The 26,347-nt window shown below is 39.6% G+C and overlaps 1 protein-coding gene across 6 annotated transcripts in view; it reads right to left on the bottom strand.

The window, feature by feature from the left end:
• Positions 1-26,347, bottom strand: part of DENND5A (DENN domain containing 5A) — a 63,876-nt gene that overhangs the window by 23,713 nt on the left and 13,816 nt on the right. For 4 of the 6 annotated variants that reach the window (XM_053945302.1, XM_053945304.1, XM_053945305.1 and 1 more), the window contains exons 2-10: positions 21,670-21,741; positions 20,954-21,063; positions 19,792-20,452; positions 13,008-13,195; positions 4,603-4,920; positions 3,046-3,261; positions 1,932-2,166; positions 1,345-1,495; positions 629-722 (exon numbers count right to left, since the gene is read on the bottom strand). In XM_053945302.1, the coding sequence (XP_053801277.1) occupies positions 629-722; positions 1,345-1,495; positions 1,932-2,166; positions 3,046-3,261; positions 4,603-4,920; positions 13,008-13,195; positions 19,792-20,452; positions 20,954-21,063; positions 21,670-21,741 (2,045 nt within the window). The remainder of the gene's footprint in view (positions 1-628; positions 723-1,344; positions 1,496-1,931; positions 2,167-3,045; positions 3,262-4,602; positions 4,921-13,007; positions 13,196-19,791; positions 20,453-20,953; positions 21,064-21,669; positions 21,742-26,347) is intronic. The other 2 variants (XM_053945303.1, XM_053945307.1) reach the window with 1 other exon arrangement.

Here is a 26,347-nt window from a genome sequence, read left to right as displayed (position 1 = left end):
AGATGTTTGTCAGTTCAGAAGGTGGGTAAATCAGCATCAGGCTGCACTGTGTAAAAACAAGCAGCCACAAAAGTGACAGTGTGGGTGGGCTTCACACTCTCACCTTAGCAATGAGGTTGTCTCTCACTTTGTCACCTTAAGACTTTTATTATGGTCTACAGAAGACACTTAGGCCAAAAGGCAATGCTTCTGATTTCAGGATGAAATTAATCTCTCTCTAGAGGTGGTTATCTTTCCGCCATCAAATACACAAAAGAAGCATAGGGTGACTAAGTTACTCAGAGATGGGAAGTAGATGGCTGAAAACTATTAATTCTCCTCTTCCCACTCATCCCCTTTAAAACAAAAAAAAACAGAACAACTCAAAATCATGTGATTATATTTTCAGAGAACTCTCCTATATGTGGGATGAAATAATTCTGTCCTAAGAAGGGGCAAAAATGACATAACTTTTATAATAAGAAAATTAAGTATTTTTCCTCTGCTACTTCATTAGTATTAGCCACACTTAAGGGAGAGCAGACACGAACTGCAAGTAACTGTCTAGACATTTCATAAAGGTTGCAGAGCATTTCTCAGGCCATTAGGAAAGAAAAAAATCAGATCTCTAGAGCTGAGCAATTTTCACCTCTCTCTGGTCATTGTCCAGACGCAGGTGCTCCGTGTGCTGCTTCTGTCTGTCCTTGCGCCTCCACTGAGCAGGAGCGTTCCTCTTTGTCCACCTACACGTGGGGAAATAACATCAGCCAAGTGTCAGGAGGCAGGGGAAGGGCAGAGGCAATCAGAGCTTTCCACTTTATTCTATACATTCTGAACATGCTGACAGCAGTTACATCAGCCAAAGCGCAGCTGCAAGCACACACAAAGAATCTCTGGAATCTTGGGCAACCAGAATGTTTTAGAATATTAGATCACATACATTTCCTTTGTATTTTTCTTTTTTTTTTTTTTTTGGTCACAATTCCAAGGACAATTTAAGCCTTGCCTCTCGTCCTTCAAGGTTTTTAAAAGAAAATATCCTAAGATATTTGCTAGTTCCTACATAAGATCAAATAAGGGGATCTGCTTTTATATTGACAATAACTGAAAGTAACTCTAAGTACACAAACTATAACCTCAAATGTAAGAGAGCTTTTTTCAGTAAATTTGCTTCAAGAAGTCCGTATTTAAAAAAAGAAAAAAAAAAAAACAAACCAGACAGCAAAAATCCCACCCCATATCATCTGATCTGCTCCCACTTGAAAAAAATACACCCAAAACTGATTTTGCTTTCTAAGATCTCTGCTTTAGTGCCATTCTATAGATCTTGCCAAGATTCAGCACCTGTTGCCTTAGCTTGCTTACTTGTTGCTTGCTGGGCCAGTGGATAAAACATCAGACTGAAGCTTAGGAAAAAATCCAAGCTCATATTTCCCTTGTCCAATTTTCATGTCCAGCAAGTGTGGGTGAACTGCAGTGTGATCTATTTTTGCCAGCCTTAATTCAATAGATTTCTCTGAAATAGTAAGAAAGTTAATTTTTTAAGGTGTTTTAATCAGACATGTATCTATAATCACATCTTCAATTAAAACCAGATGTCAAATTAAAGAAAGAGGTGGAAGTTGCTTACTGATTTCAACAGGGACATTAGTACAAGAGTGTTTCTTTCTGACATCCAAAAGGAGAAAAATGTTTATCTTCTTAAGCTCAGACATCTTTCACACACTAAGCATGCAGGAAAACATCTGAGTTCTACTTTACATGAATTTCATCTCACACCTCAACATCACAGAAAATGTTTAGTCCCCTGTTTAAGCTTTACATCTCTGCTATTTTGGTCTCTTTTTTTTTTTTGAGGTTTCAAAGCATGAATCATTACTTAATCTAATGCCTAAAACAAATAGCACTGACCAGTGGCACGAATTGTCAAGCAATTGCTTCATGGCCCTTACCAGCCTCATCAATGGTTGTGCACTTTTGATACATAGATGTGCGCAGAGTCGGTGTCCTGACGTTCAGCAGCCTAATTTTATCCACCCTAGAATCAAAAACTCTCAAAACAGGGTCTTTGTCATCTTCATCGTGGCACATAATCTTATTGTCAATGAAGGATGCAAACATTTGGGTCTCCAGGAATCTCGAGAGGAAAGGCAAGTAAGGCTCAGGCTGGTCGGACAAGAAAGAAGCCTAAGAGACAGGAAGAGATAAGAGTGTTTGGGAGTCTGCAGAGAGAGAGACACATCCACCAGAAGCACCAATTTTTCTGATCAAGGATGTATGAGAGTGCTTTGGTGCCACTTACAAACTGGTTTTATTATACACATCAATTCTATCCCCACTACAGGCAGTCTGTATGAAATTTTCAGCATCAGGACAGTCACCTACTGTATAGCACAATAATTGGCACACTGTGATTTTAGCATTTCCTTCATCTTCTAAAAATTTCAACAGGATCCCAGCAAACCACACCATCAGTACTGCAGGTGTGCATATTTGGTACTTCTGGCTGGGCTCACAGCTTGTGAAATCAATGGGAATCTTTTCATACAACTTGGTGGGAATCAGATGAGTGTTTTAGCAGACAGTGCTCCAACAATCTTCACCCATGGGAACTCTCCTGCTGACAAATACCTCCAGCAAAGAAGACAGTGCAAAAATTTGAAGAACTGGGTTTTATGTTTCTCTACAAAAGAGTTAGGAATACATTTGGTACACATGTACATAAGCATTATTTGGGGTCATGACTTAATTCATTAACATATTTGGCTCTGGTTAAAAATCAGTTTCCACTAGTCATATTTAACCTTAATGTGGAGGTTAGCCCTAAAATGAGGCTAAGCTATTTTTCTACAGTATCCTTAAAAGAGTATCTTTAGCTCTCCAAGTCTGTGTTTGTATATATTTCTCCATATACTAAGATGTGACTTTTTTTGGGAACACTGAAATTTAAAGAAGAAATTACCATTTTGACAGTACAGTTTTCCATTTGATGGCCCAAGACACAAAGCCTTAAGTTTGAATACTGTTTCACCTCTTACATTGACGTACCTTTTTATTACAACTTACTTTATCAAAGTTCTGCATCTGCTCTCTGTTTGTAAACCAGGATTCCTTGTCCTGACTGGGCTGAATGACAAACACTTCATAATCTGCAAACATTTGCGTGAAGCGGTTGGCAAAAACTTCCCGAATCTGAATGTTCAGCTGGTAAATCTTGAATTCTTCTTCATCACACTGCATTTTAAGATCCTTTTTGCTACTGGTCTCCTCTCGCACCTCCAGCTGAAAAAGTAAGGGAAAACACAAATAATTTGCATTGATGCTTTGTCAGGTACCCCAGGCATACAAGATTTTCACCTGTCATTCAGCTGCTACTCTTCAAGCCAACATTTCAATAAAGAAAAATACTTACTGTTTCAACTACTGCAATAAAAGAGCAAAATCAAAAACATCCAGACAGAAACCTCTGCCTAGAAAATATCTCACAATAAACCAAAACTTACTTCAGTACTTTTTGCACTGGATATGTTTTAGATTTTAAAAGGGTAAGCAACAACCATATACATGCCCACGTATGCCACAGACTTAAATTACTTTCTCTTACCCTTCAATCACCTGCACAGGCTTTTCAGAGGTTCTTATTAGCCCTAAACATTTGCATATTAGGCAAATCTATATCTGGTGTCAAAGAACTCCAGTTTAGAACCATTAAATACACACCAGCTTTCAAATGAAGACAGAAATGCACAGTAACAAGAAGCTGTGCATGTCTAGCAGCCAATTGCCTGTAGCCTAAGCTCTTAGCAGTGTAAATCACAATTCCCCACTACACACCTCAGAGTAAGCTTTAAGAAAAGAAAATGCATTTTCAGTTAAGATGTGGGCTAAAATTTATGAAAAAAGCAATAAAATTAAGATATTCAATTCATAGGGGGGAAAAAAATCACAAACAGTGACAGTCTTCACTCCATTCCACAAAGGAGTTAATTTTACAATTCCATTCACTCCATTGCACAAAAGCTCAAAAAATTCCCAGTGGTCTTTCAGGTAGTACATTTTATGCAATTTGTTTTTTGTTTCACCATTCTAATCACTCAAAAAATCCAATCAGGAGCACCATGAGCTGTGCATGTCCACTTGCTGGGAATCAGAAACTCATGAACACTACAACATTAACCAGAAAAAAGCATCACAGTAACCCCATGGCAAATATATTACATATAAGCAAAATTATATATATATATATATATATGAAAAAGGTATCTATAGAAACCAAGACTGGATTCAGCATTATCTAGATGTCAATTTTAGCCACTTAATTCATTAAATAGTGGTGCCAATTTATAATAAATCTTAAAATCAAGAATAAAAATGGCAAAGTGCTATTTTTAAATACGTTCTTTTGGTAAATGAACACTTGGTGGATAGCAAAGGTTTTCCCAGATGCTGCAGGGTTAAATCCCATTCCCTCTCTCCCCTAAGCTTGTCCTTGCCTCTACAGGTGCTCACAAGGTTTGAGAACACGTTGACAGGAAGTCCCTTCTAGTGAAGACAGACATACAGCATCTTTGGACCATCTGCCACTGCAGGACCAGGGAGAGTGCAGCTCATTTCATATCTTACCTTTTCCAGACTCACACCTGTTCTTTTAACAAGTGCTTGGAGTCTTGCAATAGTCTCATTTTCCTTTAGCAGCTCATAGGAATTCAGAGGTGATCCTGCTATGTTCCCATTTCTTTTATCAGAAACCAGGTCACATGCTCTGAGGCTCTTCATCTTGGAGGCACTTTCACTGCAGTGCAGGTTTCCCTCAGGTGGAATTCCAAAAGCCATCAGTATCTCTGAAATTTCCTGAATGAACTCAAGTTTATTTGGAAACTGGGGTAGGTCTTCTGGCAGCTCGATGAAATGGTTGTCTACATCCACAAAGCACAGGTTAGCCTGGGATTTAATGTAGAACAGGACACCATTACAGCATCACTAAGCACATTATTGATCTTTGGGATTTGTGCTTATTTAAAGATTCAAATACATTTGCATTTGTTTGGTGATTTTATAAAACAGAGTTGCCCCAACCATAATTGAACTGGTTGGTTTGCTTTGAAGAATGTAACACAAGACTTGCATTTCCAAGTCTTTTGAGGAGGTAACTGAGAAAGAAGAACTAATTTTACAGACATTTACTATGTACAAAATAGATTATAACATAAATTAGGTACAGATGTGTGATTTTTTCATACGTGTACAGCTAGATTTTAACTACAGGATATATGCAATTCTACTTTATACATGATTGTATCTAAGCAGGTGACCATCTGCTGTTCAGATTATCAGTGCTTTTCTCTAAAGACTTAGCAAATTTCAATCTAAAAGGTGTGCTGATACTGCAGAAGTGCAATGAAGTTATCTTCTCTTTTTTTTTTTTTTTGTAAGCAACAAAAGGCAATTGCCTGACAACTAAGGCAATTCTTTGAATGAGCAAGTTTGTTTCCAAGGAGAAAAATGAAATTAACTAGTTTCCATTCTGTTTTTCTGTTCCAATCTCCAACTCATTTACCACCAAAAAAGGCCAAGGTGAGGGCAAAAAAAAAAAAAAGAACAACCACCTATGTGGCTTCCAGAGCAAGATCAAAAGAGGTTCTGCACCTTTCAAGGTTTACCTCACTCTGTATTTGGCAAGGAGGAAGGTTCCCCTTTTGGCTTCTGCATTGCAAAATCAAATGGTTTCAAGACATTACATAACTACACACACCACAGCAAGAACCCCAGTCATGTGTGAAACCTGCCTGGAAAGGTAAGAACAGAGAAGTAACTTTGCTCTTCTGTAGAAGCATTTCAGTTTCTCTTCACTGCAGAATTAACAAGGACTGTCACTATTCTGTTTAACCTTCACTATACAAAATCCTTTCATCACTCAGATTAGGGGGTACTTCCAACCTAACTGCATTGAATCATTCTAGGAGCCATACCTGAATTCAGGCCTCACTACAGCTTGGCAGCAAAAACATTTTTCAGGTCTTTGAGAACTGGCATATCTCCAGTTACTTCCTATGATTCAGTAAGTGCAGGAAGATGGAAGCACCACCACAATTTAATTGGGAAGAAATAATTAGAAGATATCAACCTCACATGGAATGAATGACAAATGATCCCAGAAATCAGAGCTACAAGGACTTCTGGTAGGAATTTGCTGTGGGACTGGCCATAGGTAGACTCAAATAAGCTGTGCCTGATGAGACCTGTTCCTTTACTTAAAGTTATGAAAATATACATTTAGTACTTGTGACAGGTTTCTATAGAACAGAGGGTGTCAACTCTCCTTAAAACACAAATATCTTATTGAGCTTCAATATTTAAACTGAAAAAAGAATTTTTAAAGCAGAACTCCACTGGCCATATTGCACCAGCTTGCACAGAACTAGCCCAATTCATGCCCTGCTACAATATTACCCATAGTTACAAAGGGAAGCATGAGTCCTGTTCTCTACTTCCTAATGTTCTAACATTTCAATATGGAGATTGATTTCTTATGCTCAAAGGAAAGCATATAAAACAGTTTAGTATCTCTTGTATAGATCCTTTACTGGAAATTACATCACAAATTGCATTAGGTGTTGCAAAAGAATCCAAGGTCAAGAAAAAAAATTAACACATTGATTCTCAAATAGTTTCTAGTGCACGTTAGAAAAAGCTTTTCTTTTTATGCAGGGCAGGTGTGATTGCTGAAATTCCCCTAATACCAGCACTGCTCCAAGGCAGCACCTGAATTGAGGAGCTTCAAGGCTCCCACTATAGCCATGGTTCTGTGACAATCAGAAGTCAAGTCAGCTGGTGTTTGTCAGAAACACTGTAAGCACTTCAAGACAGGGGAGAAATAAAGCTTGGAAACCAGGCAGAATGCCTACCAATCAGTGCTGAGAGAAACAAAAAGCATTGAATTTGCCTCAAGCAGTCTGCAAAATGGCAAGACAGACTCAATAAGAAACTCTTCAAACAGTTTAATTGTATTACTTCCTTTTACAACTTTCTTTAATTGATGCCATTCAACTTTCCTTCCTTTTTGGATCAAATTCTGCAGAAAACATCACTCTTGGTTAATAAGCTTGGTTGTACCCACAAAGCACTTGGCCAAAAAGAAATCAAACATTAACCCTACCAATGTAGAAATTCTAATCTTCACACTGAAATTAAACTCCTTGCTAATGGAAGAAAAAGCCAAATTCAATGCTTGCTAAAATTGCTTATAAATATCTGGGCTTACACCTGGTTAATTTTTCCAATATGTGATTTTCCCTACTGCAAGGCTCCTCTCAACACTCTGAGCTCCTAATAATGATTGCTTATCATGCAACTTGTAATTACATTTTCCAGAAATTGGCCTAGATGGAAGCATTTTTTAAAAAGTCAGCGTGCAGCAATACTCTAAACAGAGTATAAAGAATATTTTCAGGGACACTCTGTAGTTATCCAGTGTCTGGATAATGGCACATAAGATAGAGGACTACCCAGAGCACCAAAAGCAAAGATTCCATGGGTGACTTTAGCCTCTCTGAACTCAGGGAAGCTGAGGTCATCCTCAAGAATGGCATACACACTTCTGAAAAGGCCATGCTCCTCAGGGAACAGAAATGGCAAAAACATCTCCATGCACAAGCCCTTCAAGAGCTACCAAACCAATATTTTCCTGTGAAAATGAAATCTGAAGTAAATCAGTGACAGACACCAGAGCAGTCAATCTCACTATGCTGCTACACTGTAGGTCCAACAGAATGGAATGCCAGTAAGGATAGAGGGCTCCCCTCCTTAAAAACTAAGAAAAATTACAAGGCACTTATTATTTATGAAATCATGGTCATCCAAAGCATTTTGCATGCTAGGAACTGGGCAAGTACACAAAGCAGAAAAATAAAGGAGTTCTTTGGCCACAAGGGTTTAGTTATTTTGTCTCTGGAGGCAGCACAGCTGAGTGGGCTGTGAATAGCTGACAGCTCTCTACATGGACACACTGTTTATTATTTTACTCACACAAAACCAAAATGATACAAAGACAAGATACTTGGCAACATGTGTAAGTAGAGATATAACTGAAAGAGCATTCTTAAGTTAGTTACTTGGTATTTCAGGTCTCTAGACCTTTTATTTGTTGCTTACATATCAGTTTTCTGATCAAAAGAAAACCCCAAAACACTTACACACCACTTCAATAGCAGACTGTCACAAGAGAGGACACATTACATCATCTACAATAAAAGGTTCTTCTGAGATACTACACTAAGGAACAAGGATGTCACATCCTAACTTAAAAACCTGTCCTCCCCACACACTTTTATCATTCCAAGTAACAGGGTTACTTACAAACCTTAGAAATGTGAATCTAAGCAAATCAGTGTTTGTGTACCTGGTTCCCTGAAGCCAACAGCACCACTTTCCATGGCCTTAGTGGGTTCAGGAGCACACCCATCCATTCCAAAACCAAAAGATAATTGCAATTTGTTAGTTTGACCTCAGGTACAATAAGGGCCAAAGCCCCACACAGATCTAGCAGGGCCTGCATCAAGCTCATATCTCTCCTTTCAGCTCTGTTCACAAGCACAGAAGGAAATTATTTAGCTTCTGCTTGAATACAGCACTGAAAGACTAAAGCCCACTCATCTACAGCCTGTACCACCTTTGAGCATTTGGCCCCAGCCTTGCAAACAACCACGCACTTCACACAACGCACAGAGAACGTGGATGTGCAGCTCTGTACACACATGGGACACTTGGGCAAGTGTCTACAGTGGGACTAAATTCTGAAAGATGCTCCTGTGCCACTCCTGTAAGCAAATGGGACCTTCTGCACTTATTCTCAGCACTGCTGTCCTTCATGCCAAGCCAGAATTTGGGAGTGAGAACAGCTTACAGCTCAAAGCCACTGCAGCCTTCAGAAATTCCTCAGGTGGCTGTTCACACTGGAGCACAAGAAAATATAAAACTGAGGTTTGTCAAGAAATTTGCAGCATTATCAAGGATCAAACCCGCAGCAGATAGCCTGAGAGTGCATACAAAGCAGTGATTATCTTTAAATTATCATCTTGGTCTAATGTGTTAGCATCAGAAGGAAAAAAGGCTTTTCAGGAGACCTTTCTTATCTTCTGAAACAACATACAAAAATAAAACCCCACAGAATTTCTTCAGGTTTAGCACTGAATTACATCCTTTTAATGGTTGAAATAACAACACTGAGAATATATATAATCTGTCCTATACTAGCAGAGAAAATGCATTTTAGGTTTTAAAGTCTTTCAGCTTTTCTAACAGGAAAAGATAATGCCCAAGACCCTTGGGATCACTTCATTAAAAACAATGTTTTTTTAATGAGATACTACTTTGATTTCACCAGTGCTGGGAACTCAGCATTGCTTATTTCCACTGAAAATAATTTCAATTTCTACCATTCTCCTAAATTAGAGTGGTGAGATATACATGCAAGTCCTGCTGCATGTAACTTGCTTGTTAAAAATGTATTTCTGTAGCACTGCAGAAGTTTCTTCAGAAGGAAATGCAAACACACATCAAAAAATCCAATCTCACTTCAGTACTTGCTAGGTTTGTGATCTGTGAATAAGCTGCTAAAACCACTTTTATTGATCAGTTTCACTGATAAACAAAGCACACTTTTGCCAGCAACACTTGAAACAGCTCTTCACTTCCCCTTTGACATCTGCAGCACCTTATTCTAGCACAGCTTCTCCCATGCCCTCCCCTTCTCTTCTGGGTTCCTCACAAGCCCCTGATGCAGCTGCCAGGGAAAGCACAAGGATGCTCATGCACACACAGAGCCCTGAGAAAAGCAGCAGCACCTGTGAGAATGAGCACTCTGCTGCTGCCATGCACAGGAAACTCAACTCCACACTGAAGCTCAGCATCTCCTGGTTTTACTGAGCTACAGAGTCAGGTCTGCAGGTCATTGGTGGTCTTCAATGAATTCTCCATCAGGGGCTGTTCTGATGTACTCGTGGGATAACCTAAAATTGAATTTTGGACTAACACAACTTTTTTGTTGGAGATTTTAATCATCACCTGCTGCAAGCATTAACTTCTAGGATACAGCTGGATTTCCATGCTCACATGGTAAAGCATCCCCTGGAAACACCAGACCTACACCACACTAAACCTGAGTTGGGACACACAGTATTCTCACATTATTAGCCTAAAAATATTAGCCTGAACCACTTTTTTTAAAACCTCATTATAAAACCACAATGAAGAAGTCTACAGTGACACTGAGGCATCCACACTGTGCTAGACAGCAATATTATTTTCTTCCACAATGCCTTTCAACTGAGAAGCACTAACTAGATTTTCTCTCAAAGCTCACCTCTTTGGCCCCTGCTTAAATCTGATATTGCTTTCTTTTACAGCAGCTGTCCCACACATCCACATAAATAGATTAGGAACAGAGATGCAGCTTAGGCAGTTTCAAGACAAGGAAAAAAAAATTTTTGCAGAACTCAGAATAAATTACAACACAGAACAGCTCTTTGTATACCCTTTGTGACAAGTGAGGAAAATTCTGATACCAGGAGCCTAGAGGAGCTCCTCATATAACCCTGATGAGCTAATAAAGGTTGATATACATTCCAAACTTCAGAGCTAAACAAGGTTAAATATTAATAGCCCCTCTGATACTGATGATAAATTTGCCCTTATTGAAGTACAAATAATGGAATCCATATGCCCTCATCTACTGTTCTACAACAACACATTATTCATGTTCCATGGCAGTTTTTGTTTGCTGTTCAATGGGGGTTTGTTTGGGTTTCTTTCTTGGTTAGCTGGGATTTTTTTAAGCAAATTCCCTACAGTGAAAACCTCAATAATAGCGAGCTCCTGTTCTTCCCAGTCTACTTAACCCCTTGAATAAACAAATCTATTGGTACAGGATAACTTTTTAGCATTTACTAAGAGAATGGAGCTTCCAGTCCATTTCTATGCCACAGCTACATCTCCAGCCTGCAAAGCAAAGGATTCAACAGCTCACAAGAAACCTTACCCAGCAGTGACTACCAAGGGGATTTCTCAGACTAGCCCAAATTCATCACGTACAAAGTTTCAAGAGCTCACTCTTCAAATAAGAAAGAGAAAAGCTGAAACTTCAGAAGGACAAGAAAGTCTTGCAGCAAACTCCACCACATGGGCATGTTGCTGCTGCTTTCTGTCTTGTCTGTCCTCCCCTCCCAGACAATTCTCATCTCTGCAAGATTATTATCAAAAATCTACTCCTCCACCTTCACATAAAAGGCTACCTGTAAAACAAAATGTAAATTGAGGTGTCAGATCACTTTTTCATAGTACTTGGATTTCATTTCAAACATCTAAAAATAGATCAACTGCCTTACTTTAAACCTCCAAAATAACCTGATAAATCTCTTCCAAGAGCTATTTACCTTTTAAATAAATGAAATGAAATGAATATTTGAAATTAAAATATGTTTATTTAGTTGGAAGTATTACAGTGATTTTAAAATGAGGAAGCTCTTTACAAAAGGAGGACAGTCTTTTAGAAACTTGAGGTAACAGTGAAAACATCCATGGTGCATATTAACATGCATATCCACACATGCATTTTATTGCATCAGCTATTCTATCTAAAAAGTGTACTAACCATATTAATTAGGCTGTCAGTACAGCCAAAATTCTGAAAAAAATAGTAAACCAAAGCAATAGACTGTTGTTTTCATAGCAAGAACATACAATACTCTGTTATTAGTTATTCCAGTAGAAAATTAAAAAAAAAAAAAAAAAGAGCAAGACAATGAAGAAATCAAGAGATTAAACACTATAGTTTTCATAGAAAAAAATGCTGTTTGAAAAAAAAAGTTTTACTTTGAACTTGCCAGGAAAAACAAATGAAAACTACAAGCATATGGATTTGAGAAAAAGAGCAATGTTGGCATGGAGACCAGACTGGAGGTTCACAAAAATATCTTGTCTTTAATTTCAAGCAGCTTTTTTAAAAAGGAAGGGTTTTTTGTGTCAAGCTATGCTGCAGCACTGCCTGATAATGAAAACAAAAACCATCACCACCACAAAACCCTGTGCCTGCCACGCTTCTGCTTTCCCAGAAATGCAAATGGTAATAGAAGAAAACCCACAGTCAGAGAAAAAGGCAGAGAATCCTACCAGGGCCTGTAAGTAGGGTGTTTCCTGTGATTTACACAGTTCCTCCCCTGAAAAATTACACCTACAAGTAAGCAGGGGTCAGACATTTCCTCTGCTGCCTGGGGCACTGCCTTGATCCTCCCAAGCAGCTCTTAAACTCTGCTGGCACACCCCTACAAGGAGTGTTTGTGAAGTGAACAGGGGGATCAAATGAATAAGGACAACCTCTAAGCAGGCTGAACGCAGTGCCAGCCCCTTGGATGAGCTGCAGAACCTCTCCAGAGCATTTCCTTCTCCCTGACACGGGGGCTCTGCTCCCAGGGCTCCTCAGCACTACCCCAACAAGCAGGAGGTGCTCAGGCACACGCTGACATTTTGCTGCACACTGAAGCAGGCATTCCAGGAGAAAATCTGAAATGGTTTTGTGCACACACCTGCCAGGCTGGGTCCATGCAAGCCAACCCCAAGAGAGAAATGCTGGGCAGGGAAACCCAGCCAGGAACCAGCACGGTGCTGATGCCAGTTGAGCTCTTCTCACTCACCACCACAACCTTTTGGCCACAGCTGGGGAATTCACACTGTACTTCCTAGCATTACAAGGTTAATTTTTCCAGCACAAAAATGTTCTTTCTGCAACCCCAATACATCAGTTCCTGTAAAATTACAGTTGAATTCTACCAGAGCATACAATTTCAAAAGCAGGGCTTTATCTATTTCACCAGATTTTTGTCAGCATCTCCAAGAAAAAAAGGCCAATCCCAAATCAGAGCCAGCTCTAAGAACTTGACAACAGCTGGTACAGTTAGCATTTGTGTTTTGGATCATTTCTCACTTCCCTCATAGTCATGGACAGTATTTAATCAATCAAGACAAGCTCCTCTCACCTCTTGAGGAAGTTCCAGCTTAGACCTGTCATCCAGTCCATTAGAGTGCAAGCCCATGAGGTAAGGGACAGGAGCATCTAGAAAATGAAGGAGGGATGCTGGAAGGATAGGAACATACACATGCTGCCACTGAAATGGAAACATTAGTGCTGTGATGGTCTCTGCCACTGTCATCAGCCTCTGATAATCTGAAAAAGATCAAGAAAATTATTTTTTTTTCACAAATGCTTTTAAGTAAATTAATTTAAATTAAAGAAATGAGAAGTTGCTTGAAAACAGAAACCACAAAACCCAGTGCTAGCTGAGTGGCATCATAATGAAAACCCAGACCTGCACACCCAGCACATTTTGCTGAAACAACAAAGAGAGCTCAACCCAAAGTAGGTCATTCTACAAGTCATATGGAAATGAGCAAACTAAGCCTTAATGCATGCTAAGTCACTTTCTGCTACCTATACCAGGGTCACCAGGAACACCAGTTTGAACACAGAAGCAATATTGTAATCAGCTAAGAAACACATCAGAAATAATTTCTTTTCTCTGTGCTCAGGGCTTTCTGTGGAAGCCTTGGATGAAACCCAAGGCATCTGGTATCTCTCAGATAAACATTTTTTCAAAGAGTGTTTAAATGTCTATAAAGCATGCTGTATAGCAGCCAATCCAACAGTGTGACTGAAATAACTATGCAGAAAATGAAAAGGATCAGCTTTGTTTAGCCTTTGCAATGCATGACCAAAGCCTCAGTTCAATGTAAAAACAACTCATGCCCTCCTAGAACTTAGGAGCAGTGTTAAATCTACCTGTGCAACACACTAAGAGATCTTTTTATGTAGCACTGGTGGCTAGAGCAGTTCACACTGCTGGGCAGACATTGCACCCTCCTCATCTGCAACTACAGAGTCATCTCTAAGGGTTTTTGAAATCCCATAAAGGGGGAGGCAGCACCAGATGTGTGTTCCAATACAGCTGCTGAAACATCCCAGCTGCCTTCCAGCTGCCAGGCTGGAAAGGGTATAAAACACTCCCACAACTAGGGCAATTCCTCCCTTCTGTCAGGCTATAAATACAGCACAAACTGGAGACACAGGATGCCTTTCCATGATACTGCAACAACATCCAACTCCAGCCAGGAAAGGGAAGGGAATACAAGGAAGAGAAAAAGTCAGTAACTTTCATATGTGTGTATTAAGGTGTGGGGTATGTCTTCTTTCACAGAACTACAGACACTATGAAACTGAAAAGGACACTTGAATGGGCAGGCTCAGGTGCTGAGGTTTCCGAAGCTGTTGCACACTCTCACAGAGGGCAGATGAAAACTCTGAGAATAACCTTTGTTCTAAACACTCTGGAGAAAAATTTAGCTTAACTGTGGCTCAACCCAAGTTGATGGTTTTGAGTCTATCTTTTAGCCAGCCTCCACTCAAGACTTCAGACAGCAGGAAAAAAAAAAAAAAGCCAAGAAATTCAGTTCCTGGCATTCATGATTAATTTTGTCTGGGGACACAGTTGCAGAGTTTGGGGTCTGCAAAGAGCCCCACAACCTAAGAGGAGCTCAGCACAGGTTTTGCTAACGCCACCCATAATTCTGCAACTTAGGCTTTTGATTTTTAATCTTCATATCAAGCTGTACTGGTGGAAAAGGTTATTGCATGGAACCTGTCACTGCCTCACAGCAGACCTGCTACGAAGGACCCTTCAACCAGAACAGATGAGAACAGCTTAAACACGTTAAAGTTTTTTGCCAAAAGCCTATTTGGACTGAAATACCAATGAACATCACAGCAACACTCCCCTACTCTGCCTGGACACCAGCTTCTGCCTACACACCTACGTATGGGTTTGCAGCTTTAATCACAGCCTGACTGCAAGGAAGTGATGAATTAATGATAAGCTTTGGGAAGAAGAAGATTCTATCCCATACCCTATTTTCTTCAGTTTTTAAAGGGCCTTTAAATGTAGCCATAGATACACAAACATTACAGCTGGTTTGTATTCAGCTTGTTTATCTGGAAGTACAAGTCTTAAAATAGAAACAGTGTTTTCCCACTACACTAAACCCCCTGTCTCATCCTGCAAGATAATTTAAATACAACCTCTCCCTCTGTCATTAAGCTAACTTTAGTATCAGCCTTCCAAATTAATTACAAAGTAACATCAATAGATCAGAATTTCTATCCACTGGGCAGCCACCTCCTGCCACAGAGCTATCTGCAAAAGCAGCTCTCTGATCCTGGATATCCACATGGCTTAAGCCATTCCCAAAGATTTTGCCTGCCCAGCTGCAGCCTGCAAGTAACAGTGCCTGCATTCTGCTATTGGCAAAAGGCAAGGACAAAGGCAAGAAGCATGAAAACATAAACCAAATTAACTCCTATGTTTTCATAAGTTATACCTACCCAGAGAGGGTATGGAGGGAGTTTGGGGTTTAAAGAAGCAAGCAGCAGATTCTCATATCAAAGAATTACAGAAGATTTAAAAATAACAACAACAAAAAGATTAGAAGAGTAAAGAAGCGTTTCAGCAGTGCTGTTGCTCTTGTCCTTGAAATCAGAATGTGCTTTTTCTGGTGTCAATGACACGATCTTTTGGCCTTGTATTGTACACAAGCACTGGTAGGGAAATAATGACATATGACTAGGGCACTGTTAGATGGGAAAGTGCTTAACTGATCACTGTGCAAGGAAAAGAAAATCCACTATTTTTTTAATATAGACACTTAAGAACACAGAAAAATCATGATTTGTTATTCTAACCAAGTGCTGTAAATAAAATACATTATCTCTTAAAGTGTGTATGAGAAGTTACACAATAATATTTATCTGTAGAGGACCAAAAAAAAATTAAATTGAGAGGTCCTGTGCCTGGAAAAAGAGGAATAGGATGGGAAGAAGCTGGCAGCTCTAAGAACCATAATTCCACCTCCCCATTTTCACATTCTGCCAGAGAGAAGTCTGTCAAGTGCCTACAGAAATCCTCTGACTCAGCCAAATTTAAAACAATTACACAATCACATTTTGGAACATCTTTTCCTTTTAATCTTCTCACTTCATGGATCACAATGAAATATTGTTGTATCTGTCAAGTAACTCCCAAGTCACTTCACAAAGCCCTGTAGCTGCAGTTAGAACCAGCTGTGGTGAGCAGAAGCAGTGGGGTGCAGCATCTCCTGTTGTGTGTCTGACAGTGGGATTCAAGCAGCAAGGTTCCTAAATCACTGAAGGCAGAATGAGAAAGGGTTCTATGTAAGAGATCAGAGCTAGGCAGCACAGAGTAATACTGCAAAGACATTAAACTGATACTTCAAATCTCCAGAATGAACATTATTTTAAACAAGCAAAACAAAGACGGGGAGGAGTGATTCAAAGGCAGAGCAGGAAAAAAAAAACTTTATTTGTACTGTAACATGGCAGCAGAGAGCTGCCACCCAGAAAATAAAACTGTCCTGGATCACAGTCTGTGGCAGCAGTGCATTACATCTCTCCTTTTTTTTTTTTTTTTTGTTTCTAGCTGTTTAGAAAAATTACCTCCAAGCAGATTTCACAGCTGTCTTAACTGAGCACATACTTTTCAGAAGAGCTCTAGGTGCTCTCTGAGATAAGGAATAATAAGTCTATTTCACAGTTACAAGAGCAAAATGAATTACAGGAATGCAAACCAGCTCCCACAGAATATCTGGCAAGGGCACTTCCCACAGGCCTCCAGCACCACTGACTTTCCAGAGTTCCTCAGCACTGGCTCAGCACTAGCAGCATCCTCAAATCCCTCCCTCTCTTACATGCCTCTGACATTTTTCCAAGTGGCAGACAGGTCTCTCAACAGGACAATCAAATTGAGGCATTCATTCCCTTCACTTGGCTTACAGCAATCCAAAATACACAAGGCTGTGCCAACATAGTGGGACAAAAGAAGAATTTCCAGAAGCATCAAGTCAGAAATATGTCAAAGGAATCTTAAACCAAAATACTTTCACTGCCAAATGAAGTTACTCCTACTCCAAGGACTGACTGAGACTTAAAACACTAAAATAATTTGTTTCAAAAAGGATTGCACTTGGCAACAAATTCATAGAGACATATAATCATGAAAAGGTTTGGGTTGGAAGGGACCTCAAAATAATCTTGTTTCACCAGATTTCCAAGAGGTCTGGGGCTTGGTTTTTATTTTGGTGGTCTTTTGTTATTTTGTGTGTGAAGTTGTTGGGGTATTTTTGTGGTTGGGTTATTTTTTGTTGTTGGGGTAATTTTTCAAGTAAATCTTACAAATCTGCTGATCCTGACATGTACTGTTCTAAATCTAAATCCACCCAACAATACCATAATCTCACCTGACCCAGGAGAACAAGAAATTATCTCAGTCACCTCAGCTGTCATGGGTCTGAGCATCAAGAGATTCAACAAACTCAAAGGATATTTAAAAACTCAGAATTTATATTCTGAAGGACAACCTAGACCTCACACTGGTGTGAGAACAAGAAAAGAACATGAAAAAGCCTTTACAAAAGTAAAGCAATTCCTGATTCCACTCTAGAACTGAGTGGACAATCACCTGTATCTCCATTCAATATTTCCTGTTTTACAAACAGCAAAAAACAGATGTTACTCAACCTACTGAAGAAAGAGCAGAATATATTAGGAGCATAATCCAGTTTAAAAGACTAACAGAGGCAAACAAAAACAAAACAAAACAAAAAGAGGGATTAAATTCCTCAGAAAGCCCTTAAGAGAAGCTATGTTTCAAAAAAAAAAAAAATTGCCTACTATTACTGAGGAGGCATTGCTGCAGCCAGTTCACCAAACCTGAGGGTAAAAAGACAGCAAATGAGTAACTAAAATTATTTTTCTACTGAAAGAAGACTTTTCAACCAAAAACTAAAGTGAGAACTTCACAGAGAGACAAGACACCTCCATAAAATGTACAACAGAGCCCAGCTGAGCCAAAGCTTGGGATGAGGCAGGGCAACAGTGGACAGAAGCTGTCCTAACTGACCCCCCATCCCTCTGAACTCCAAGTGTCTGAGCCTGCAAACAAGAAACTCAAGTGTTCCAAGGCTATTTTAAGCTTCTTTAATTAGCCACTGATCAGACCTGGAAAGGGCCCAAGACAGAAAGCTGAACCTATTAAAAGGTCTTGGAAAGAGAAGCCAGAATACAGCAGGCTAGCCCAGAAGTGAGGTGAGGTCCAGCCTGGAACAACAGAGCACTCCCAGGTGATGGCCTGGAAGGAGCTCCAGGAGCACTGCTCCCACATGGTGATGCACACATGGAGCTTCCAACCCACCCCAGGAATCTCAGACACCTCCCCAGGCCAACACCAGCACACCCTTCTTCAGATGGAAGTGCTGAAGTTTGAATCCTCCACTGGTGGGACACAGGTATCCACAGAAACTCTCCCTAAATCTCAAACATACCAATGCCTAATCCTTTTCAGGGGAAACCACAAAAGAAGCTTCTCTGCTAGACAAGTATTTCTAGATTTGCTATGAACAATAAGAAGAGCAATTTGGTTTTTTTTTAATCCAAGAGAGTAACCACTATAGAGTTGAGTAATTTTTTTTGACTGCATCTGAATTACTGTGCAGTTTTTCTCTTGCAGATCACAGTGCCTATACAATGACAACACCCTGTAATGTAATTTAACACCCTGCTGCCATTACAGACTTTTAATCACTCTGACTGCACATACAAATCCATCCTTGGCTTTAGTCTATGCACAGATCTTAACACATTTAACACAATCTGTATTTCATGCTTGGAGAAGGTTGCTGATAAATGTAGGTAATATTTTGTAAATAGTTACCATTTGTGTTCTAGATATTTCAGTTACAGCTCAAGGGAAATAAACACTGAAAATAAATTTCAATAACACCATGGACTATAGCCCTGAATTTGTCTTGGGGTCTTTTAGCCTTCCTAACCATTACTATAAACTAGTGGCCAAAATGCAGGCTGTCTGTTTAAACCACACCATTCTGAATGGGTGAGTCTGGACTAATGTTAGTCAGCTTGGGCCAAAAAAAATAAAAAGAAATTATCTTTTGGCATACTTCCACACACTCTGTGTTAGAGCAACAGGATGTGGAGAAAGAAGGCCAGTATCCACAAATTTCAACACAGAAAATAGATACCACTCCCACACTACTCACTAATTGATAAACATGCTATTTCAGCTCAGTTGCTGCCTATCCTCTTCAAAGCAAGCTTTATCTATGTGCCTTCAGAGCTATAACTGTTTCAAGGCCTTAATGGAGATTTGGGATTTGAGCTCAGTCAAAATTTTTTTCAGGTGCTTCTCTTTCAAAATAACAACTGAAATGTGAATTTGGGTGCTCCAAGAGAAAACTGTATTTGCATGATTAACTCTTCTCCAGAACCAGATGTATATATAATTAACTGTGTATCTTTTCAAAATGCATGGCTAATTCTGCAGAGATAGCAGGGAATTCAACTGAGCAGCTAGACAGGAACATGGAAAAGGCAAACTGCTCTACCCAGCAGCACAGTTCCTGAGCCAACAAGAAAGGGGTCAGCCAAACCACGAATAGAGGAGATTATGTGAAAATCCAGTTTTAAGTTTAGGTGTCTGACAGCAGGAGCCAATGCAAGACTCTCCTTACAGTGCTTTTCTTCACCTGAAGACCTGCACACAGATCACCAGACTGCAATATCATGCTCATGCCACTTTAATGCAGCTATTCTGCTGTTTGTGGTGTTTTTAGCATTCAAGACACATTAAGACCTTGCGCCAGTACAGCTACAAGATAAGGAAACAAAACCCAAGTACTCACGCTGTGAATAAAGCAGTATCTGAAACTCCAAAAGGGCACAGGTAAAGAGTTGAACCACATTTTCTACTCCAAGCAATTCAAAAACTTCTTTAACAGGAAAATCAAACAATGGGAGTTCATTGGTGCTTGGCCTCTGGCAGATAATTGGTCCATAAACACCCGAAAATTTCAATGACCTTCCTGCTGGAGGAAGAGGAACCTCATAGAGAATATTGTAGATGTAGCTTTCTAAAGGTAGCGGCGGTGGCTGAGGTGAAGTCACTGCTTGGTGAAGTTGCTCCAGAACTTTCTTACAAGCTTTCATGAAAGACATGGGGGTGATCAGACAAATGCACTTTGAGACATAGAGCGTGTCTCTGCTGATGTCATAGGAGTTAAATCGCTGTAGCTTTGAGACAGAGGTGCCATTGCAGTCCCCAGTGCTGCTGCAGCTCTCCTTGTCATTGGTGGGTGGAGTATGAAGAATGTCATATTCAGCATTGTGCATATGATACAACGTCTGCATTGCACTGCAGATCTGTTTGCTAGTGACTTCCTCAAAAAACGTGAGAGAAAATCCAAATGTCCGCGAGCCATCTTCACGAGTAATAATAAAAGAGTGGAACTGAGGTTCTCTGGAATCTGCTTGTGTCTTGAAAGCAAGCCCTTTAGGCATACACAGCTACAAAAAAGGGGAAGGGTAGACAATATCCATTAAAAAATGCTTTTCTCTCCCCTTGTCTGCAGAAGCATTGGTGAAAATGGGATTTAAAATCCACAGACTGCCGTTGCATTTCACTTTAAATTCTATTAAGTGTTACATTTCTACACAATACAGTGATACGGGTCTAAATCAGAAAAACAAAAGGAATGTATCAAAAGGGCTGCATGCATTCCATTGAAACTTATTACTATTTTGTTACCGGCCTCATATTTTTTATGAATAAAATAATAAAATTCAAACCCACATAAAGGAAACTATTTTTCTGGTCACCAAGACCAGAAACCTGACAGAGAAAACTACTATATTTTATCTAAATTAAGACACACCACATTCTATTAAATGGAAAAATCACACACAAAAAAAGATTCATTAATTGCAGGCTAATTTATTTCTCTACTAATTCTCTAGAATGTAACAAAAAAAAAAAACCAAACCCAAAAGCCATGAAGTGATACTGACCATTCCCACTGCATCCTGGTCAAAAGGGTTCCATTCAACATTCTCAGGATAGCGAGCAAGAACTTTGGATTTAAATGTGCGTCTTAACGGAGTCTGTTCGAAGTTTTCCCCTGCAGATGAAAGAAAAATACAGAAGTAAATCTTTCATTCCCTTTTTAAGCACAAGCAAGGCCAAAAAGCAGGACATCAGCAGGCAGACGTGAGGGTAAGTGAATTAAGGAGACATTCCTTTTAAGAGAAACAGAAAATGCAAGACAGTTCGTTAGCATATAGTCAGACTGCAGATATTAGCAAGGATTAGCTTTGTAACATTTCTGTGTCGCTAAGTATCTGTGCTTTTCCTTAAGTGTGGCAATCTTGAGACTGTGGTCATGACAGCAATTCTCTAAGCCACTCCTCAGATATTTCAGATTCTCATTAAAACACAGCAAAAGCTTCCATTTCAGTGCAATGTTGTTACCGAAGAAAAGCACAAATAGACAAAATGCAAAGGTGATGCAACTTTTAGATAGACATACAAGTGACATCATGAGATCTCTTAATTTCGTTTTCCAGACTCAGGAAAAAAGATAACCACCATCTATTGCAAGAAGTTAGCTGTGAAGGAAGAGTCTAGAAGGTTAGGAGATCAAGAACCACATAAAGGTCCGTGAAGATAGAGTATCAGATGAACAAAGTGCTTTTTTTGGTTTTTTTCCCCACACTTTTTCCTTTACCTTCTGTTGCACTTGAAATGAAACGGCTGCCACCATCTCGGGTTTTAGAGGCCTGTATATACTGGCATAAAGCTATATAACAAATAAAAACAACACTGCATTATACATTTCATACTGTTTACTGTGATCACTGCTAACACATATCAGCAAAAAACATACAAATATCCAGAATTAGCATGCATGACAGTCTACTCCCTTAATATGCTTTTTCTGCATATACAACTTAGAGGAATTTCTCATTTTATGTACATATTTCTAGAAGGAGACAATCAGTATGTAAGACAAGCTCACTGTTCCTGTACACACAACCAGAACACTGATGCAGTAGGAATAAGCTGCTTGTAAAATTAAAGTTCCACATTTTAACTACAAAATATTCCCAAAGAGCAGATGATGAAACTGACCCCAAGGACAAGACCACTTCAAGGCCTTTAGAACTGTATGAATTTAAGTGGCATGGTTCAACTTTCCACAGGTGCTATCCATACACTAGACTGGCTGAAAGTCTTGTGTAGAAGCTCCTAAATTTCCTCTATAGCAATGACAGCTCATTGTGATAGCACAGAACTTTCTGCAGTAAATATTCTGAGTGTGAGCAGTTGCTTTAAAAAAGCAAAAATGTACAACTGCTTATCTTAAAATAAGCCTAGCTATATTACTAGAATGCAATTAGCTAAATGAGCATGCAGCTGTTGACAGCTGCACTAACAATCAGGCACAATTGCATGAAATCATATGCTTTAAATAAATGGAACTGTTTCAGCAACACCTGCAAAACAGAGAACACACTCCAACTCCTCTCTTGTTTTCTTACATGCAGCAATTACATGGCAATAGAAATTGATTTCAGAATTGGTTGGGTTTGTTTTGTACGTCTAGAGTAATATTTGAAGTTCAATTTCAAAGCCAAGTTAGAATCTTTATTTGGCACAACACTTACTTCCACTAAGTAGCCATAGACAGAGATGGTTACAGCACTGTCTCAGCACAATACAGAACCTAACAAACACATTACACCAAACCAAACAGAATTTCCAGTGAATGCTTAACAACTCCTTTGACAGCTGAGAAGCCTGGTAGCTGTGGATTCTCTTTAACTAAGTCTTAAATATCATCTCGGGGAACTTACCCTGAATCAGGACCTAGGACAGGTCTCACAATACCCAAAATATTCACATCTATTTTGCTAATTCTCTGGGTTTTAGCACTGAAATTGGAGGAGGCACTGCTTTTATTATTTGTCTGAAAAATCAACAGCTCAGCTAATTTTCATACAAAACCACACAGCTACCTTATTTATTAATCTGTTCAACCATATTGTTCAATAATAGCATTGTTCAGAAAGAAAAAAAAAAAAAGAGTATTTGGGGAAATTTGAAACATATAGAGAGAGGAATAGTTAGGAATAACCAGAACACAACATCACTGAAATGTAAGCATCTTATAAGAGTAGGGCCAAAGACAGAAAAAGTAACAGCATTTGCACAGCTAAAACAACCATAAAAGATGAAAACAAGCATTTAAAGAAACTTTCAATCTCCCAGAAAGAAAAATGGACATAATGCCACATCTCTACTGACACAAACATCCACTCAAGTGAAGTCAGTCCTCTGTAAAAAGCTTTTCAAAGTATGTCAGGAGATTTAACACACCTACTGTTTTCTATATTTACATCTGTGCAGATGATGTAATGTCAACTTTTAGATAATTGAGGAAAAACCTCAGAGATGTACTAAGCTGTTTTGTTCCTTGGCTGTTTTTTTTTTTAATCTTCCACACACGTAGAGGAGAGAAAATACATGAAGGCCAAATTTTCTCCTGAACTTGGAAACCACACAGCGCAATCACTGAGTTCACCTATGTGCAAGGCTACACATTTTAAAATTAAAAAGAAAAATCTGTGATTTGAAGACCTTTTCATTATGAGTATTAACACTGCAAAATACATGATGCTGCTGGTTCCTTATGATTAAAAAAAACCCCAAACCCTAACAAACACTGAATGGATGTTTACCTATTTTAAGAAGCCTTGCACCATCTCCTCCCAAGAGACATTCTCGCCAACACACTCTTAAATATTTTAGAGCTGGAGTCTGTCTGTAATTTAATGAAAGGATTAAAATTGATTTCTGGAAACCACTGAGTCCTGATTCAGACAGAAACATGAGGCAACCCTCACAGGCCTTGCTGCCATCCATCAAGGCACTCAGCTGTTGCACAGACACTGCTGCTGCCAGAGTGCCCCAGCAGCACCCTTCTCTCCTCTCCTCTCCATGCTGCCCTGCTGGAATGCTGCCTGCCAGCTCTGCAGGATGCTCCTTTTCCCTTCCACAGCAGCACAGTCTCCCATCCCCACCTAGCTCTTTTGGGAGAGCCTTCATGCTTGGAATACCACAAACTACTGGACTATGCTGGCTCCCAAAGATACTGATTCAAACAAGGCAGGCAACATTGGGAAGTTCAGCCCAGGTGATCTGTGTGCCTCCAGGACAATGGACACTCTGTTTTCTTGCCATTACAAATAAAGGGAACCTGAGCACCAGCATTTCCCTTGCCTGGGCTCCCCCTTCTCTCCTCTCCAGTGATTGTCACTACACAGCCATCAGTAGTGGGGAGGGGGGAAATCCACAAACAGTATTTACTTACATCCAGAGGCAAAAAGCAATTAACCCTAAATTTCTAAATTTATGATCAGCCTCAAACAGAGAAACCCTGCTACAGCAAAACACCAACTGCAGCACATCTCCAGCAGAAAAAAAAAAAAAAAAAAAAAAAAAAAAAAAAAAAAAAAAAAAAAAAAAAAAAACACCCAAAAAAAACCCTCAGGGTTTCAAGACCTGTCCCTGTGTGAATTACAGAGTGACAGAATTAAAAGGATATTCTGAGTTGGACGGGACCCCCAAGGATCATTGAGTCCAACTCCTAAGTAAATGGCCATACAGAGATCAAGCCACAGCTTTCATGTTATTAGTACCATGCTCTAACCAACTGAGCTAATCGTGGTTTCCTTCAGTTAGTTGATTAATTCAGAAATAATTGAAATGGTTTTGATAAAAACAGTGAAGAGCAATTTTAGCAAATGCAAGAGACCAACCCACCAGCAGAAATGGACAGTTGTATTCTACAACTAAGAAAATGAAGGCATAAGAGGAAATAAACTGATAAAAATATGATATATCCCATAAGTTGAGATAGAGAGCAAGTCCTCACACTTCACAGCTATCAAAGGACTGCTATCCTCATATCATGCTTTTTACATGGTTTCTCTCCCTTAGCAGAAGTAATGGCTAGAAAGTAATTTCCTTATCCAAGTTACAGTAAAGAGGTCTTTAGAAATTATTTATCCATAAATAATTTCTTTCTTTTATACACATTCCATGCAAAAGGGAAACTTTGGGGGTTTTTAATGGAACACAGGATTGCCTGTTGAGGACTGAAGAGGTCTTTCAAACACCATTGATGTTCCTCACATATACATTTACCACTCAGGTGTTTGTTATATCAGAGGAAAAGCTCTACAAAAATCAAGATGCAAAATGTCCCACACACTGCAAAGTTGCAACTACCTTGGACTTAAATCAGACTCAATGACCAAACAGCTACAGCTATAAGATTATTTGTCAAGAAACATCAAATGACACATGAAATCCATAAACACCCAGCAATACTTCAGGAAGTTTCAGGCCTACATAAAACCTTCAAAACAGTAAGAATTCCATTGTAAGTAATATCATGAAAGCATAGAGAAATATAATTTAACTAGGCACAGTACAAATCCACAAGCACCAGTTTAGTGTAGCCCTGGCACTGCACCCAGCAGGGGAATGACAGTGAAACAGAGCATCTCAGAATTTCTTTGTCATTGGAAAAAAAAAAAACACCCCCTGTGGCATCCCATTCAAAACAGGATCAGTGAAACAATATGGATTAAAAATAAACAAATAGAGAATGAAGAAAGGGTTAACAAAGATTAACATTTCACTAATCCACTCCAGCCACACAAACAGCTTAATTAGCTCATGGTGATCCCCCAAAACAGGGGGGAAGCAAAAAGTAAACCGCAGACAGAGGCTGTGAAACTGCTGAGCTGAAGAAAACATGGACTAGAGTTCTAATATCTGCTAACTCCTGAAGCCAGCCCTCCTCCTGGGGCCCAGCTCACTACCTGCTGGCTCCTGCCATTCATGCCAGGTAATTGATTTTTCAACACCAGCAACCATCACCCGGCTCTGGCAATGCCCTTTGCTTCCTCTCCCATTTTTCACACTGTATCAACCCTCCCCATTAAACATGCTAGATCCCTGCTGTCCTGGGACAGGCTGAGCACCTGCCTGCCCATGGGTGGTGGTGAATGAATTCCTGTTTTGCTTTGTTTTACCTATTAAGCTATTTTTATCCCGGCCTGCGAGTTTTCCCACTTTTACACTTCTGATTCTCTCGCCCATTCCACAGGAGGGGAGTGAGAGGCTGGGTGGGGCTGGGTTAAACCACACCACCGTGTTATTTAAGAAGACATGCATGAAAGACTTAAATTACTAGTCAGCTTGCTTATCCAAAGGGAAGTCACCAGTTAGACACAGCCCCTGAGGAAGTCTCCTTGGCTGAGGGATGTCCAGGACTGCAGGCTTGGCCTGGCTCTTCCAGGGCAGGCAGAGCTCAGCTGAGAGCAGTCTCAGAC

Source organism: Vidua chalybeata, chromosome 6 (assembly GCF_026979565.1).
Source record: "Vidua chalybeata isolate OUT-0048 chromosome 6, bVidCha1 merged haplotype, whole genome shotgun sequence".
Lineage (NCBI taxonomy): Eukaryota > Metazoa > Chordata > Aves > Passeriformes > Viduidae > Vidua > Vidua chalybeata.
Note: the sequence above shows the minus strand (reverse complement) of the source record. Positions and strands in the feature narration are given on the sequence as shown.